Source organism: Ctenopharyngodon idella, chromosome 6 (assembly GCF_019924925.1).
Source record: "Ctenopharyngodon idella isolate HZGC_01 chromosome 6, HZGC01, whole genome shotgun sequence".
NCBI classification, from domain to species: Eukaryota; Metazoa; Chordata; class Actinopteri; order Cypriniformes; family Xenocyprididae; genus Ctenopharyngodon; species Ctenopharyngodon idella.
Window position 1 is genome coordinate 11,608,944 of NC_067225.1, and position 19,546 is coordinate 11,628,489.

Consider the following 19,546-nt stretch of genomic DNA (forward strand, 5'->3'; position numbering starts at 1 on the left):
TTTTACAGTTTATTTTACACACTTTGTGTTTAAGTCTTCTACTTTTTCCACAAAACCTTTGCTTTCTAGAAACCCAGTCAGTTTGGGTTAAAATTCTTTAAAAGGCTTATAAACACTGAATTATTACCAACATATGAAATTAAATTAAGGACATGCATCAGAAAAATTGGGAATGTTGTACAATAAATATATGAATATAACAGCTTGATTTTGCAGTGTTGTCTAATGTCCGTTAAAGCAAAAGTGTCCAAAAGTGGGAATTATGCGATAACGGACACAGCAATGCATCATGTATTATAAGATCATGATGTTTGTAGCGTGATCCATTAAAACGTACAATATAGCCTATTTCAATTCAGACCTAGATATTATTACTATTACTCCACTAGGTCTAAAATATATTGTTCGCAGCAAACATGACGATCTTAAATTTATTTATTATTAATTTACTATTAATAAATGTGTAAAGTTGCATAAAATGGAAATACTCAATAAAGTAGGCTAACTACGTTACCTCAGATGGTTGAATGGTCGGATTCCACAACTGGTAAAATAAAACATATATAAGACAATACAACATTTACTGTAGGAGCCATACAATTTACTGATAACTTTTTAAAAAAAACTGTTCTATTGCGCTTCTGATTTGGCAGTGAAATTCGCCGATTTTGGGTTAGTAAGATGTGAAGGATTCTATGGTCCAGTTAGTATTTTCACCCCATAATGGCGGCCGCGCTACCGGAGCGCCATCTAGTGGCTGTTACCCAAAAAGTATCAAAGTGTCGCCTCTTGGGTTCTAAGCTCTTTGCCTACAGGTGTTTTTGCAGTTCTTGTTGCATTTACACGGCTTTAACCAGCAGATGTCCTCAGCATGCTATGTTTCGAGTGAATAGCTAGTGTAATCGATCTAATCTAACAGTCAATTGAGCTGACAAAGTCAATATAGTGGAATAAAAACAACACCTAGTCTTTTTCACTGCAACTTGTCGAAACTAGCGCTGGATATCTGAGGAAATTTACACTGTTTGCTAGTCTGGCATAATGATCTCATCGTTAATACTTCTCACCATTTATTCCAAGGCTATGACCGATTGTGACCGATTGACCGATATCCATTTGATATGTTTTTTAAAACTACTAAAACTAAAACTTAAACTATTTCAAACTGAAAACCTACAAACTTCGAGCTTTTAAAAGTACTTTCTGGCTAGGCTTTTTCAAACCAACTTAAAGTTTGTCTACAAACTTTATCTAGATTTGCTCTCGTCATGAGGTAGATGACTGTAGATAGATGAAGTGCTGTTAATGTTTTTGATTCTGACTTTTTGCTACTTGAATGTATTTGCATGTGTGCATGCAGTTTTTTAGCTATACATGTATGAATTAACAGCAATATATATTCATAATAAGGAAAAATCAAAGTTATTTATGTGTATTTTATCAACAATATCAACATATTTTGCAGATTCGTCCTCAGTATTCTGGGAACATTTTGTGTGGCTCTTTTATCTGGAATTTCTCCACTGCCCTCTACTGGGCATTCTGAGGTAGTGTAATAAAATATGCTTGTAACTTTTGTAGTTACTAAGACATTTTGTAAACAAACATTTTCGTACATTCAGCATGTCTAATGACATGGATGATTTAAAATGAATACATTTTTAAAGAGGCCAAATGTGTCATTACACTAAAAAATGTTGGGTTGAAAATGGACAAACCCAGTGGTTGGGTTAAATGTTTGACCAACCTGCTGGTTAGTTTTATTTAACTTAACTATTGATTAAAAAAATACTGAATTGTTTGCTTAAAATGAACCCAAAGTATGTTGGAAATGAACATTTATTAATAAGCAATTTAATGTTTATTGTTTAATTATTCATTAAATTGCTTATTAATAAATGTTCACCTTTTGATTATTATTGTTTCCTCTAGTAATTATGTGTCTGATTTTTAATTTCCAACATATTTTGGGTTCATTTTAAGCCAGACATATAGTCATTTTTAAACAATAGTTGAGTTAAATAATATTACCCAGCAAACATTTAACCCAACCGCTGGGTTTGTCCATTTTCAACCCAGCATTTTTAGATAGTACATATATATATGAAAAACAGCATTACAGTGTATAATTTGTACAAATCTTAAATATTTTATAACAAAAGAAATGCACACATCCACAAAATGTCAGCAGTGATCAATTTCTTTTTATTGTACTTTAGAAAACCTCAACAGAACAATAGTTGTAAAATAATAATAAAAAAAGAGCAGCACAACAAAAACACAAAACCTAAAAATAAATAAATACCCTACATGGGACATATTGATGTTTCCACACAACTCACACAACCATGTTTTGGTCTCACATTTCCATAATACTTTACAACAAGCTTGGAATATTGTGAGAGAAACAAACAAACAAACAAACAAACAAACAAACATAAAAAATACATTTGTTATAAATTTGGCACAATCATGACTTCATTTATAAGACAATCATGTTATTGCTGTAAAAATACACATTTAAAATGTTTTTTTTAAAGAAGGCTGAATATGTAGAACATTTCTAATGACAGTGTTAAAGCACATAACTTGTGCACTCCATATTTCTAAAAAAGCTTTCTACTGTATCATTCTTCTTTAAAGCTAGACCATAGATAAAGATTTACAGTTATTTGAAAATGTGGTATAATAGGTGATGCGATGCACCTTTCAGCTGGTCATATGGTCATAATATTAAATCTTATTATTCTGACTCTTGATCTTTCCTCAATCAAATACAAACCAAAACAAATAATTCATTTCCTTCTGTTGTGCGTAACATCTTCTGTGCGTAACATCTTCTGTTGTGCGTAACATGAAGCTTCGAAGCTTTACGAATCTTTTGTTTCGAATCAGTGGTTCAGAGCGTGTATCAAACTGCCAAAGTCACGTGAGCTATTGAAATTTCGAAACACTTATGACGTAACAAAGCCTTGTTTACTGAAATCACGTGACTTTGACGCTCGAACCACTGATTCGAAACAAAAGATTCGTAAAGCTTCGAAGCTTCATGAAGCAGTGTTTTGAAATCGCACATCACTAGATATTGTTGAATAAAGTCGTTATTTTGTTTTTTTGGCGCACAAAAAGTATTCTCGTCGCTTCATAACATTAAGGTTGAACTACTGTAGTCACATGAACTGTTTTAAATATGTCTTTCTGGGCATTTAAAAAGGAAATGATCTTGCTTGCAATGCAGGCCTCACTGAGCCATCAGATTTCATCAAAAATACCTTAATTTGTGTTCTGAAGAAGAACGAAGGTCTTACGGGTGTGGAACGACATGAGAGTGAGGAATTAATGACAGAATTTTCATTTTTGGGTGAACTAACCATTTAAACCTTGAGAGCTGTAAAAGTAAAAATGTGCTAATACTTAGCTATTTCAAATGGAAAGATGTCAGCCAATCACAGCAGTGGGCGTTTACAATGAAGTCTCACAGGAGACACGCCCCTTAAAACAGAGCGTTCAAATCAAAGGGCTAAATTTAGGGTAGGAAAAATGGCTTCAAAATTATGACAATTTATGATGTAAAAAGCATATTATAATTATAAGTGCACCTCAGGAAACATTATAAAACAATAAAACAACTCGGTTCATGACCCCTTTAAACAATAGTTGGGTTAAATCAACCCAATCGCTGAGTTTGTCCATTTTCAACCCAACTTGGGTTTGTGTTTAACCCAGCATTTTTTAGAGTCTACAAGGAAAGAAAATGAGGAAAGAGGAATTGGTGGTGGGTGAATGTTCACCATTTCTATTCAAATCTTTTTTGTAGTGCTTAGATCCATAATGTGATTGTACTGGCATAACAGTCTGACTTTTATTGGCCCAATTCTTGTGACTAAAATAATAATAATTCATTATAGTGTCCACCCTCACACACTGCACTAGAAATTCAAATAGCTTGAATGAATGTATAAATGTATTTCATATTTTTATAAATTAAGGTCCTGGTTTTTATGAACCAACCACACAGTTTCTTAGTACCAAGTAACAGACATAAATAAGGCATCGTAACGGCATCATTGAAATAAGTGTTTTTTGTTCTACATAATCTGTGACCCACAACGACCACTTGGTGTGTAACTGTGAACTCAGTAATGAGAATCATAATCATCAGTGCTTATTTAAACTATAAAGCTGTACTAATCAAGTGTGACTGATTTGGAAATGCTGCTTTTGTCTTTATATACTTTTTTTTTTTTTACGTATACGTTCAGTTGAACAGAGGATTATTCTGTGCTTAACCTTGTGCTTAAAGGATGCTGATGTGAGGCGTTTCATGCCTCTGGAACGGCCTCTGTAGAGGGTAATTCATTCTGTCCTTCAGATCTTCTTCTGAACAGTTTATACAGCCCAGCAATGAAGAATATCACTGCTACTACAGCAAAGTAACTTGCATAGATGAAAAACTGGAAAACAGCAAACAAAATTCCACAGGATATTAGCAGCTTTCATTAGGGATTCAAAAGCATTATGACACACTCAGCTGGATTCATGCTGTGCTTTACCTGTAGAAAAATGTCCAGGCCCAAACCAACAGAATCTACTACAATCAGTGTAAGAAGCGTCTGCAGAAAGAGTGCTATGAAAGTGTTCACTCCGAAAACCAAAGCATATCGTTTCATGCTTAAGTTAGCAGCAATCTGATACCTGCAATATAAAAAAGACACATGAATATGATCTTTCCCAACATCGATTTAAAGTGTAAAGCATTTAAATTAGTGCTGTCAATTGAATAAAAACAAATTAAATCACTTTTTCTGTAATCAAACGGTTCTTAATATTTTTATATTGTAATAATTTCACAGTTACTCTCCAAATTAATTTAGAAAGAACTTTTAAATATTTTTTTAATGTCATCTTTTTATGAATGAAGGCTAGTTTCACTGATACTAATACTGATACTGATATCTCCGTTAGATTGAAAAAACAAACAAACATTAATTATAGACATTTAACATTACAGTATAACTGAAAGCTATCAATTTCAATATTTATTAGGCTTTAAAAAAAAATAACTTAATTAAAGTGAACTTAAAACAATCTTTCACATAAACCCTTATAATAAATGTCATATTTACCTGTAGGAAATATACAGAAATTAAATAAAGTTATCAAACACTTTACAGTCTTCACTGCATAAATTATAAATGAAATAGATTAATTCTTATTAAAGCTACAGTTTTCTCTGTTCCCTTTAATGAACATTAATGACATCACAGCAACTGGTTTATTAGGCTGCTGTCACTTTAAGAGCTGCCGCTGCAGAACATGACGCGGATCTGACGCGCATCTCATTTTCTCACAACTCTTTAAGTTCATTTAAGACGTTATTGAACTCATTTATGACTGCTCTTATGAGGATACTCCACAAAATGGGCATTTTGTCATAATTCTGTGTGTTATTGTTTGTTCAAGCGCAAAAGAGAACTCTACTGGCGCGCATCTTTCTGTGTCACATGACACGACATTCACAGACAGCGCATTCTCGTTTGTCTTGTGGCGCTTGAATGGTTTAAAACCATTTGCGTGAATAAGAGCGTAATCATATAATGTACGCCAAATTAGGAAAAATTGGTTTAAAATATCTTTAAAGCGTTAAACTGAAAAAATTAATCACGTGCATTAACGCGTTAATTTTGTCAGCACTAATTTAAATATTTTACAAGTTTTTTTTTTTTTTTTTTAAAGGGCAAGTAAAAAAAAGAAGAATAAAGAATTCCAAGTACACATGGAGAACTCGACGGAAACAGTGTCAAGAGAAATTGAGTGTTCTCTTCCAAACTATTTGAGAAAAAAAATGTAATTATAAGAAGAGATATAACAAAAAGCAGAAAATTGTTGATCTTGGAAAATCTCTAGGGGCCATGAAGTTTGCACAAGGTGACAAAAACACACACACATGCTGTGAGCTCGCATGATTTTTTTCCCCCAAACGGTTCAGTGGAAATCCTGACAGTGACGGGTAAGTTTAGGGATCAGGGTTGGGTGTAGGCAATCGTTACTGTGATTGACATGGCCAATGAAATGTTTAGAATCGGATCCAGGGCGGGATTTCCACTAAACTGGTTTGGGGGAAAAAAAAAAAAAAATTCAAGTGTATACCACATCCTGTAAAGATGACAGATGTTGCATTATGTGTTTGGGTGAAGATGGGCTCTGGGGGACAGAAGCATCATTGTGTGTAACTGCGAAAAATGAAGACAGTTAGGAAATACAGTCAAACCAAATTTTTTCAGACAACTTGAACATTTCATTAATTAATTCAGTTTATTCACTATGGTTTAAAAAATGGTAATAAAATATAAGTTAAACTGTGTCAGAAAAAAATGTATCTTAATTATGTCAGATAACACATGGTCAGGTCAAAGTGTCTGAATAAGTTTTGGTTCCAAATTTTACTGGTAGTCCACTGTATGAAGAATTTTTGTGTATAATGTGTCACAGTTTACTTTATTTTGCTATCCTCACTTACAGAAATGAACTATAGTGTCCTGCACCCACTAGTAAAAATATATAAAAAATATCTGAATAATTTTTGGTTTGACTGTAAATGTCTAGCAAGGTAGAAATCTGATAAAATGTACAATAAATAAATGTGTGTATTGCTAAAGCCATTGACACAAAAAGTAAAGTTATTTGACGCAAGTAAAAAAAGGTGATAGAGGCAAGTAACTTAACGATTGACACATGCAGGTAATATACTAACGCAAGTAGAAGCAACATGAGCGTAAATGAAGAGATAATGTGCGTCAAAATGAATATAAAACAGGAAACCTTAGAGCTCTCAGGTGTGTGTAGAAGATCTGTTGAAGAGAGAAAGAGCTTACAAGCAAGCGGAAGCTGGCTCGCCGCGGCGCGTCGCTAAACATAGGTGGCAGTTCTATTTTTGACTGATGCCGCGTCCAAACCGGGCAGCTCAAATACAAAAAGTCAAAATAATCACCCTGTGAAGACTCCTGCTCATATTTCACATCACTAAAGATTTGAAGCTGAAAAACTTGAAAACGTTTTGTTCTTGTTGTCCATAACTGGACTTTTAAATGTATTAACTTCGTCTGTAGGCTACAGCAAAATAAAGTAAGGCATAGCAATAAACACAATTAAACTGGACAAAATATAACTATTTAGCCATTAAAACCAGAAAAAAAAAAAAGGAAAACAACATCGGACTGGCAAATCTCGTGGTCTTGCCAATCCAGCCGCTTCGCTTCTGAAATGCTTCTGGTGTGAGTTGACACCGTGTAGAGGACGGTACAAAACCTCGCCGGAGCCGTAACGCGCTGCATTCACACGGGGCGTCGGCGTTAACACTTCTCATTTACTTTGAATGGGTGACGTCATGCGTTGCCAAACTGAATTGTGGGTTCCGTCGCGTCGCTTCACTCGAGTTGCTCGCGGCAGAAGTTGAAGATTTCTCAACTTTTCAATCGCCAACGCAGGCGTCAGCCAATCAGATCACCTTATGCAAATTCTATAGAGCAGACGCTAGCCAATTTTGTTCATGCAACAGTAATGTGTAATGTGTCACCATTTCTATTCAAATCTTTTTTGTAGTGCTTAGATCCATAATGTGATTGTACTGGCATAACAGTCTGACTTTTATTGGCCCAATTCTTGTGACTAAAATAATAATTCATTATAGTGCTGTTATCACTATAATGGTCGCGTCAACACAAGCTTCAGATGTGAATCGCAGCGTCTCTCACAAATGTGTCCGTGGTTGCAAGGCACGCTCCCTGTGCAAGCAGGGGGTCACAGGCGCTGCGTAATATGATTGCGTCTGCTGCACCCATGGTACGACAGCAAAGTTCCTTGATTATTACGCCCGAATGAGAGTATAGTTCCTAGCCATATCGGCTTAGAAAATCGCAACTTTTCATTTTTCGTCAGCCTTAGTACACGATGTAACTACAGAAGAGTCAAGTTTTAAATAGGAAAAATATCGAAACTCTTTGGTCATTTTTGAGCGAGATGCTAACGGTCTAATCAGATTCAATGAACTATGCTAAGCTATGCTAAAAGTGGTACCGCCAGACCCGGAGATCGGCTGAATGGATTCGAAAACGGTAAAACTCAACTGTTTAACTCTAGGGGAGTTGGAAAATGAGTATATTTTCAAAAAAAGTGGAGTGTTCCTTTAACAGTACATTAGCAACATGCTAACAAAACTTTTAGAAAGAAAATTTACAAATATCACTAAATATATCATGATATCATGAACCGTTATTATCGATCCATCTGCCATTTTTGCTATTGTCCTTGCTTGCTTTACAATAGCCTACCTGCATAGCTTCTGATGATTCGGCTGTGCAGCTCCAGACGTTAAAGGAACACTCCACTTTTTTTTAAAATAGGCTCATTTTCCAGCCCAGTGATTCCCAAGGAATACTGGCTTGTCTAATGCTTAGAACATGGGCTGGTATATGCAAACGTTAGGGGCATACATATTAATGATCCCGACTGTTGCGTCACAGTCGGTGTTATGTTGAGATTTGCCTGTTTTTCTGTGGTGTTTTTCACGCACAAGATTTACATATGAAGGAGGAAACAATGGTGTTTGAGGCTCACTGTATGTCATTTCCATGTACAGAACTCTAATTATTCAACTATGCCAAGGTAAATTCAATTTTACAATCTAGTGCACCTTTAAAAGTAAAGAATTATCACTCCAACCAGTAGATGGCTGCAGAGCTCCACTATTTACTATTTGACTAATTGAAGACATCTTTTCATTTTTCCAGTTTTTCCAGTTGGATTCATATCTACATATTATGAAATCACTTTTTAACTTTGTGTGTGTGTGTGCGTAAACAACGTTCTCCATCTTGAATGTGTCGTGGTTTCACCACTTTATTTTTGTGTTGATTATGCATTTTGGCTGATTTTATTTGACAAATTATAACAAGAGCAATTTTTATAGTCACAATTTTTTTCATGAGTCCTCATATTTAAAATAGCTTTAAAAACATACTAAATGTTTTCTTAATGTAAAAATGCAGACAGATTTCTGTGATGGGTAGGTTTAGGAGTAGGGGTAGTGTAGGGGGAGAGAATGTACAGTTTGTACAGTATAAAAACCATTATGCCTATGAAATGTCCTCACCAAGAGGTCACTTACAATAAGTTCCTAGAACTTTGTGGTCAGAACAAACTTTACCTTGACAAAATTAAAAGTTATCCAGCATACAGCTGATATCTAAAGAAAACTGATACATATTGACAGTTGACTTACGTTGCAATGGTGATAAGCAGCATGTAGGTAGCTCTGAAGATAATGTAGGCAGTGTAGCAAACCCAGATATTCCTGATGGTGTCCATGAGGTACACACACACTGCAATGACCACAGAGAACACGCAGAGAGCAAGTTCTCCCCACACCGACCAGGACACTTTCACATAGCCTACAACAAATGCTGCAAAAGCACCTGGTGGGAAAAACACATAAATCATTTAATTTTGCCAAAGTACTGTTAAAATGTTATATTATGCTCATTTCCAAGTTCATAATTTTATTTTTGGGGTCTGCTAGAATACATTTACATAATTTAAAGTTCAAAAATATATACACAGTATCTCACAGAAGTGAGTACACCCCTCACATTTTTGTAAATATTTTATTATATCTTTTCATGTGACAACACTGAAGAAATGACACTTTGCTACAATGTAAAGTAGTGAGTGTACAGCTTGTATAACAGTGTAAATTTGCTGTGCCCTCAAAATAACTCAACACATAGCCATTAATGTCTAAACCGCTGGCCACAAAAGTGAGTACACCCCAAAGTGAAAATGTCCAAATTGGGCCCAATTAGCCATTTTCTCTCCCCGGTGTCATGTGATGCGTTAGTGTTACAAGGTCTCAGGTGTGAATGGGGAGCAGGTGTGTTAAATTTGGTGTTATCGCTCTCACTCTCTCATACTGGTCACTGGAAGTTCAACATGGCACCTCATGGCAAAGAACTCTCTGAGGATCTGAAAAAAAGAGTTGTTGCTCTACATAAAGATGGCGTAGGCTATAAGAAGATTGCCAAGACCCTGAAACTGAGCTGCAGCATGGTGGCCAAGACCATACAGCGGTTTAACAGGACAGGTTCCACTCAGAACAGGCCTCGCCATGGTCGACCAAAGAAGTTGAGTGCACGTGCTCAGCGTCATATCCAGAGGTTGTGTTTGGGAAATAGATGTATGAGTACTGCCTACATTGCTGCAGAGGTTGAAGGGGTGAGGGGTCAGCCGGTCAGTGCTCAGACCATACGCCGCACACTGCATCAAATTGGTCTGCATGACTGTCGTCCCAGAAGGAAGCGTCTTCTAAAGATGATGCACAAGAAAGCCCGCAAACAGTTTGCTGAAGACAAGCAGACTAAGGACATGGATTACTGGAACCATGTCCTGTGGTCTGATGAGACCAAGATAAACTTATTTGGTTCAGATGGTGTCAAGCGTGTGTGGCGGCAACCAGGTGAGGAGTACAAAGACAAGTGTGTCTTGCCTACAGTCAAGCATGGTGGTGGGAGTGTCACGGTCTGGGGCTGCATGAGTGCTGCCGGCACTGGGGAGCTACAGTTCATTGAGGGAACCATGAATGCCAACATGTACTGTGACATACTGAAGCAGAGCATGATCCCCTCCCTTCGGAGACTGGGCCGCAGGGCAGTATTCCAACATGATAACAACCCCAAACACACCTCCAAGATGACCACTGCCTTCCTAAAGAAGCTGAGGGTACCTAAACCCTATTGAGCATCTGTGGGGCATCCTCAAACAGAAGGTGGAGGAGCACAAGGTCTCTAACATCCACCAGCTCTGTGATGTCGTCATGGAGGAGTGGAAGAGGACTCCAGTGGAAACCTGTGAAGCTCTGGTGAACTCCATGCCCAAGAGGGTTAAGGCAGTGCTGGAAAATAATGGTGGCCACACAAAATATTGACACTTTGAGCCCAATTTGGACATTTTCACTTAGGGGTGTACTCACTTTTATGTCCAGCGGTTTAGACATTAATGTCTGTGTGTTGAGTTATTTTGAGGGGACAGCAAATTTACACCGTTATACAAGCTGTACACTCACTACTTTACATTGTAGCAAAGTGTCATTTCTTCAGCGTTGTCACATGAAAAGATATAATAAAATATTTACAAAAATGTGAGGGGTGTACTCACTTCTGTGAGATACTGTTTTTTTTTTTTTAACTCTACTCTGCCTGAAACGCCCTCTTTTAGCTCCTTTCTCTTTAAAGTCAGCTGACCCAGTCTGTTGTGAATGGTCAACTGCTTAGAGCAGGGGTGCCCAATCCTGTTCCTGGAGATTTACTGCTAAGTTCAGACAGCAACAGATCTGGGGGAAAAAAAGTTCCTGGGACAAATTGTTCCAGTTAATTTTGGTGGAACGCAGCTAAACAAACATGTTGTTTTCAAATAATCCTGAAGGATTTGATTAGCTGATTTACGTGCATTTAATTAAGGTCAAAGCTAAACTCTGCAGGGCTGTGGCCCTCCAGGAACTGAGTTTGACACCCCTGCACTAAAAGAAAGATACAATTTTAAAGCATAATAGGTGCACTTTTATTGGGAATTGTGTGTGTTGTTATATGGGTCAATGACCAAAGGCCTTAATAATAATAAAAAACAAAGATATGACATACAAAGTATGTAAGGTAGTACAACTTGATCTCTTAATGAATCCAGAAGGTTTTAATTATATTTTGCTACATATAAAAGGTATTTTAAAGATTTTGAAGTGTCAAAAGGTCATTCGGTTTAACCGTCCAAAGGGCAATACAGCCATTTCAGTTATGATTAAAATATCTTAATGTACTAAATGTATATATTTTATATCATATATCAACAGTGCAAAATGGTATTAAACTTATATGTAGAAGTCATTGCTTTGTTGTGAGAAAGAATGTCCAGAAAAATAAATTTCACTGATGTCATTCGGAGTAACCAATATAAAGGGACCATTTTGGATCAAGTCATGTGGTCAGTATCATGTAACAGGATGTGACATCATTCAGACACCTGGACCACATGGTCGTGAAGCAAAGTAACTAACTCTCTATTAACTATTTAAAAATATTCATGTTTTCACTCGCTCATACGTATGTCCCGAAACATCAGGTCATTCGGTACAACCACTGTAAAACATGGAAAATGTTGTAATATTTTAAAAACTTGTACTAAATATAACATGTTTGATTGTCCTTTTGCTAGCTAGCTAGATATCAGCCTGTTAGCATTGTTTGAAAATATTGTCATTTGGTAAAACCAAAAGTGTCATTCAGTAAAACCGAATGACTTTTTTGGTGACAAATTTTGTCCATCTTGTAAAAAAAAAAAAAAAAAAAAAAAGTGACAAAAGCAGTGTTAATTGATTATAAAAACCACAATCTCATTTTTTTAAAGGGTTAGTTCACCCAAAAATGAAAATAATGTCATTAATTACTCTCATGTCGTTTACACCCGTAAGACCTTCGTTCATCTTCGGAACACAAAGTAAGATATTTTGATTAAATCCGATGGCTCAGTGAGGCCTCTATAGACAGCAATGCCATTGTAAATCTCAAGATCCATAAAGGTACTAAAAACATATTTAAAACAGTTCATTTGAGTTCAGTGATTCGGAGCACCAAAGTCATGTGATTTCAGCAGTTTAGCCATTTGATAGGAGATCCGAATCACTAATTCGATTTGTAAAGCTCCGAAGCAGTGTTTTGAAATCAGCCATCACTATATTGTTGAAAAGTCGTTATTTTATGAGTAATTAATGACAGAACTTTCATTTTTGGGTGAATTAATCCTTTAACACTTAATAAAACTTCAAAATTATTTATATCTCCATTAGGTTTTTCTTACACTTTTAAAAAACTTATTCGTCAATGACCCATTTATGAGTGTTGAATTTGTGTTGAAAATTATGAAAGTGCTGATTCGTCAAGAATTGAAGTTGAATAATTATTTGAGAATGAGCATATAATAAAATGAATTATAAACATATGGCCATACCAAGCAAGGTAGAAATGGTCTCCACATATCCATTGTATATCTCAAAGTCACTGGAAGGCAAGATTTTCTCCCAAACTGCTTGAGCGTAATTAATCACCTGGATGTAACCACATGTGGACAAAGCCCACCACACTGACCAGGCCAGAAGGGTAGGGCAGGAGTAACACTGCAGGAAGTCTGCCCAGAGCATTGACAACACTTCCAGTAATCTACTACTCCTAGTATTGTCCCTGAGAGCCTGAAAATCAAACAAATGAGTCAAAACCAAGTCATAGACAGTCATCTGAGAAACATGCATATGTCTGTGAACATATCAGTATAAATGATTAACAAAAAGAACATTCTGTCAGACTTTGGGTAAACTTTGAAACACAGATTAAGGCTCTGTTTACACTAGTGCATTTTCATTTTAAAACGCTTAACTTTTGCTACGGTTAAGCCTGGTGTCCACACTACTCTGGAGTTTTTGATCCTTGAAAACAGAGACTTTTAGAAATGCTACAGACCCCGTTTTAGTTGGAAAACTCCGGGGTTGCGTTTCAGTGCAGACAGACCAAAACGAACCCACATTCACACCATGATTGGGTCTTCTGGACCATTGCGTATCCTTCCTGATTCGTCAAGCCCCTATCATATGACCATTATGCTACCGGAACACAACAGTAACAGACCAGCCTCGACGACCGTGTAAACAATAACATGGAGACAGGACTGCAAGCTTTGCTCACTTTGTTGTAGTGTTGTCAAAAGTACCGACTTTGGTACCATGTCGGTACTGAAATTTAAAAAAAAAAAAAATGTGACAATACCAGCATTTGCCCCTAGCATTTTGAGCGCTGTTGAGCAGATTCTTAAAGGATTAGTTCACTTCAGAATTAAAATTTCCTGATAATTTACTCACCCCCATGTCATCCAAGATGTTTGTCTTTCTTTGGTTTCTCTAGATAAGACCCTTATTCCTCGTCTGGGATCAAGTAGAGCTCTTTGAAGCTGCACTGAACCCCAGTGAAGTCCACTATATGGAGAAAAATCCTGGAATGTTTTCCTCAAAAACCTTCATTTCTTTTCGACTTAAGAAAGACATAAACATCTTGGATGACATGGAGGCGAGTAAATTATCAGGAAATTTTAATTCTGAAGGGAACTAATCCTTTAAACACCTCTGATTGGCCATTGTCCTGATTTAAACGTCTCTGATTGGATATTACGCGTTCAACAGATACGTCTGTGATTGGCTACAATGATCAGCACTTCAAAAACATGTTGTAAATAGACATCTTTGACACTCTTCACAGAGCGCTTGCACAGATACACACAGAAGCGTTTGAAAACTCAGCCTAATATATCCGCTTTCAAACGCTCCTGTGTGTATCTGTGCAAGCGCTCTGTGAAGAGTGTCAAAGATGTCTATTTACAACATGTTTTTGAAGTGCTGATCATTGTAGCCAATCACAGACGTATCTGTTGAGTGTATGAACACAATGGCCAATCAGAGGTGTTTAAGAATCCACACAAAATGCTAGGGGGAAATGTTGGTGTCAAATTTTTAAACTTTCAGTACCGAAGTCGGTACTTTTGACACTACTTTGTTGTCCTTTTTAGCAGCCATTTTGCAATTAAACTGCATTTTATAATACTGCAGCTGCCTACATGCGCAAGAGACACCTATTAGAGCAATTGGCAACAATCGCCAACTGTTTACACTCGTACGCGCATGCATGAATGGTCATGTGACATGCGTTTTTTGGTTGTGTAGTGTGGACGGAGATCTTTTCTGAAACGCCAGTATGGATGAGGATTGTTTTCATTTTAAAACGCCATGTTAAAACCAAGTGTGCCACACCAGTCCTGAAAAGTGAAGCCAAAGCGTCTTGATCGCCCCCCAGGTGGCTGGATGCAGTACAGGTCCATAAACCACACTCTCTGAGTGAAGTAGTCACTGAAGCACCAACAGACTTTTTTTCCTGGATCTTCAGGAGGAGCTTTAACTTTTATTTCTACATTTCCAGAACTGTTTATTTCACACCTGTTCTGCTTTATAAACCGATTCTGCGGGAGTGTGGGCGGGACCTTGATATCGCGGCTCCACTTCGCGCTCACTACTGCGCAGACTCGGGCTCAAGATGTCAGCGCCATATTGGCACACTGCCGGCTTCACTTACTACAATGGAAGAGAGTTTTTTACAGTCTATGGTTAAAACGAAAACGCACTAGTGTGGACATAGCCTAAGATATTTTTTTAATGAAACCAGAAGTGTTTCTTTCCATCCAATGAAAGTCAGAAAATCAATCATAAAATAAATCCATATAAATTGGGTGGCTTAATCAAAGTCTTGTACTAGTTATCAGCCATAACATAAGAATAATCATCGTAATCAAAAATATATACTTTTATATAAATAAATATACATTTTTATATTAATATAGTATAATAAAACATATAAACCAGATACATTTTTTTAAAAATTATATTATTATTATTAAAAACAAAACAAAACTAGTCTACCCACCATTCTTTCATCTGCACTAAGCTGCATTTTTGACTCTCTATTCTCTGGCTTCTCGATCATCTGACTGCAGTTCATGGGTTCCAGTATGGCTTCATCCTGAGCGCTGCTCTCTCTCTGGTGAAAGAACAGGCTCTTCCCGGGCATGGGTAAGAACCAAGGAGCAACAAAGGCTATGCAGGAGGACGCCAGTGTGATGACGCTCAAGTAAAAAAGAGATACATTGGCTACAGACACCAGAAGCTGTCCAATGAATGAGCCAACGGCTGAGCCCAACAGTGTGATGCTGCGACAAAAACCAGTCACCCTCTGATAATGAGACGGCTCCACAACACTGTAGATGTAGGAGTAGTACGCAACTTCAGTGGCAGTGGCCACACCGAAGAAGAACTCCAATAACTGCATGGCCCACACGCCCTGGGCCTTCATGAGCATAGCATATGTCACTATGAAGCTGGCCGCCTGGAGGATGAGCACAGGCTTGTAGCGAAGGTAATCTGTGGCCAGGAAAACAGGGAAAAGCAGGACAAGGTAGGAATATGTCCAAAATGGATAGATCTGGTTCACAACCTGTGATAAAAGTTAAAGTAGTTAGAAGAGTCAATAATAGATAAGAGTGCTTATGATGAAAAAAAAAAGTTCATTTTAAAATCTAGCTTAAAATTTAACTCCAAAAATCAAAGTAATGTGGAGTAACCATTAAATAAAAAGCACTGCAGTAACACTTTCCTTACACCTTAAATACATACACATTTTAATTAAGTGAATTAAAATACAACAAAGGTTTTTAGGAATATCATAAATTGTTAATTAATGAATATAATAAATTTTGGGGACATTTTACAACCTTAGAGGGATTCTCTCTATGATATCACTTCCTGTTTTATATAAGGGCCATTCTATAGAATTGGTGCAAACCGCAGTCCCACAACAAAAAAAACGCATTTAAAAAGTATTCAAATCTTAGATGTTTTACTAAGATCCTTCTATTATCTATTGAATCCCACAATAATATTTAAAATATCAGTAAGCTTAATATATATAAAATCATCATTTATTCGGTACTTTCAATTGGGAGGTGGCTGTCCCGAACCCTAACCCCTAAATTTCAACTTATGAAAATGATATTTGTAAGACTGATGCTGGACTATCTGGACCAAGAGAGGGAAAACAAATTGAAATTAACATTTGAACTCTCTTGCAAATTTAGCATCCTCATCCGAGACACAATCACACCTCAGTATTGCCTTAAACTACATTTCCTTTCCTTCACCCCCTCTTCCCCCGTCTCTTCTCTCTACCTGAAATTCACCCAAAATCTATATGGTTTAATGTGAACAATTATCACACAATGCCATACTTGTTTGGTATCATCTGAAATGTCTGGTACAAAGGTCTCATTGCCAAAGAAGTAAACCAGAAGGTAACAAACGTTTTAAGATATTTTGCTTTCTGTAATGGGTGTGTCCACCTTCACAGGGTCTTTCATGCAAATGGCTTGGTGTAAACTATTCAGTCTAGGACCCTGATTAATGCAAATTTCCATTGTGAACTCATGTTTCCATTTGAAAGAAGTTTCTGTCTTGGTCTGAGTATTTAAAGAGATGTTGCAGAGACACGATTCTGTAATCAGATCAGGACATTCAGCAATGTGCATTTTTCTAATGTCAGAAATGCATCTTTTACTGAGTTTCTGAGCATCTGATGTTTTGTATTGATCATCTTGGAATTGATTATGTAATTGGCATGATACATTTACCTGACTAATAAATTGTTATATTTGACTTTATTCTGACTTACTCTGAAATTATTGACTCTAGTAGATTATAAATCCATAATCCCACAAATCTACGCTCAGGTTAGTAACGGACTAAAGTACAGTTTAGGTGGAGCAGTGGGGCACACCAGCTGATATTTTAGAGCTCCGACTAACACATTGGCATTAGTTATGTATACTTAGACTGTGTAGGCTAATAATGGCTCAGAACCATTTCCGTTCAGAACAACATAGTGTTGTCGGACCAATCTGAATAGAGTGAGTCTCAACCTCTGATTATTGTAATATTATTAAGTGTACAGGGGAAACCACGGCATGATTATATAAAGTTACCATTAGAAAAGTTAGATTGGTCAGCTTGGTTCTATGGTAATGGTCATGACCTCTGGTTAGATATAGTCTTGCTTTAATTCAGTGTGTTCAGATCTATGGGGACTAAATAACATACTTTTAGAAATAAGCAAGCATGGTGTGGCATCTAAAAGTATTAGTCATAGCCTCTGTCTAATGACCAAGACTGACGAGTTTGTGTATATGAGATCGTATACCCGGCCGGTGCGAGACTTAAGGCGTTATAAGAATCCGAATGAACGAGTACAATAAGAGTAAAGAGTTAAATAGAATAATCAAATGTGTAGCTAAACTATTATACAAATGACCAATAATCAGTTGACATTCTAAACTAATTTCGAGGTCATAATAAAATGGAGTCAGATAAAAGTTTACTTGGAATTAAACTACTTTGCCACGCTGAAAAGGCCGAACGCGCAAGAAACCTTCCCCGTCCTGTGGGAAACCGCCGTTGGGCCGATTGGGCGAGCCTTACAATTAAAATCAATTTTTGCAATTTTTTCCATTGTTGCTTTTAAAAATATCCTTTTATATTTTCTTTGTAAATCATAAAACTTTATGTAAAAAAAAAAAAAAAAAAAAAAATAGTGCATTTTCATGTCACTACCGAAACAGTGTATGTTTTAGTGCATTGTCCGAGACTGATTTTAACACACTTCTACATTTTTGATCAGGAAATATTCCTGTTTCTCCCTCTCTTAGACTCTCTTTCATAGTAGAAAGTTCCATCATTTTGAGTTAAATGTGTTGAAAAGTCTGAAAATCTGTGTGTAACTTTAAGGAACGTCACTAACAAACACCTTTTTCTGCAATTAAGCAAACTTTTATGGGTGTTATTCCATAAAATTTAGTTTATAAGTGTGTACAACTGTTCAGAACTGTGCTAGCTAACCATGTGCTGATTAGCATATTTGAGTGGTTCAAAAGTACATAAAATTGTCACAACCGAAAAGATCACAACCGAAACGTGGTGAAGTTTCAGTTGACGTCCTTGGTTTTTGGGGGGTTATTCGATCAAGTTTAGTTTTTGTGTGTACAACAAATAACATTTTCCAAAACTTTCTGAAAATACAATATGAGAATTAACTGCAAAATTACTAGAAATGTGTACCTTGGATATTATACAATTTGCATACATAGAAAATTTGTGGAAAAAGACATTTTTTTCAAGATGTTTCCAACTCAGTTCTGAGAGTTTTCTGAGAGTCTCTGAAGCCTAAAAATCTTGTGATGCAGCTTTAGTAATTAATGCAGGATTTGGCTTTTGTGAAGAGATTAAACTTCTAGGATTAGACAAAATAGGCAAAGTTGACTTCCAACACCCAAGTATATATTCTTCCCATTATATCATTCCCTTTAAATGTTCTTTCACATCGTGCTCAGTGAGGAAGCAACAGAATGTGTCGCTTGTCAAACTGACGCACATGTTCACATTTATCCTTATTAAATTCTACCCTAATGTATCTTATTTCACTCTAATAAAATCGAAAGGACTCATTCTGGTATAACTTAGCGGTTTATGTATCGGAGACTAGCCTACATGTGGTAAAATCTACTGCGGTAAAGTTGGTTTTATGCCCTCAATAATTTTCCTGTGGTGCAAAATTGTTCATATGAGTAAATTATGTAAATTCTGTAAATAAAAAAAATAAAAAACATATGCATGTTTGTATGAATGTGTATGTCATTGTCAAACATTAACGAGTAAATGAAAATGATAACTGAACTATTGTTTCGTTTAATTTAGCATTTATTTGCGTATAGCGATTTTCACAATAAATATAGTTTCAAGGAATCTTGAAAAAAAATGCATGTTTCTACATTACAAATAAGCGTAATCTATTTTCACGTGACAAAGCTT

At 36.4% G+C, this 19,546-nt stretch overlaps 1 protein-coding gene and 1 long non-coding RNA gene across 10 annotated transcripts in view; one reads left to right on the forward strand and one right to left on the reverse strand.

Annotated features, from left to right (window-relative positions):
- Positions 1 to 19,546, forward strand: part of LOC127513925 (uncharacterized) — a 757,994-nt gene that overhangs the window by 507,082 nt on the left and 231,366 nt on the right. The gene's annotated exons all lie outside the window — the stretch shown is intronic.
- Positions 1 to 19,546, reverse strand: part of slc19a2 (solute carrier family 19 member 2) — a 34,495-nt gene that overhangs the window by 14,253 nt on the left and 696 nt on the right. For 3 of the 9 annotated variants that reach the window (XM_051896116.1, XM_051896118.1, XM_051896114.1), the window contains exons 2-4: positions 15,561 to 16,127; positions 13,051 to 13,288; positions 9,281 to 9,473 (exon numbers count right to left, since the gene is read on the reverse strand). In XM_051896116.1, the coding sequence (XP_051752076.1) occupies positions 9,281 to 9,473; positions 13,051 to 13,288; positions 15,561 to 16,127 (998 nt within the window). Of the gene's footprint in view, positions 1 to 2,184; positions 4,455 to 4,553; positions 4,696 to 9,280; positions 9,474 to 13,050; positions 13,289 to 15,560; positions 16,128 to 19,546 lie in introns of those variants that run through there. The other 6 variants (XR_007930522.1, XR_007930521.1, XM_051896117.1 and 3 more) reach the window with 4 other exon arrangements.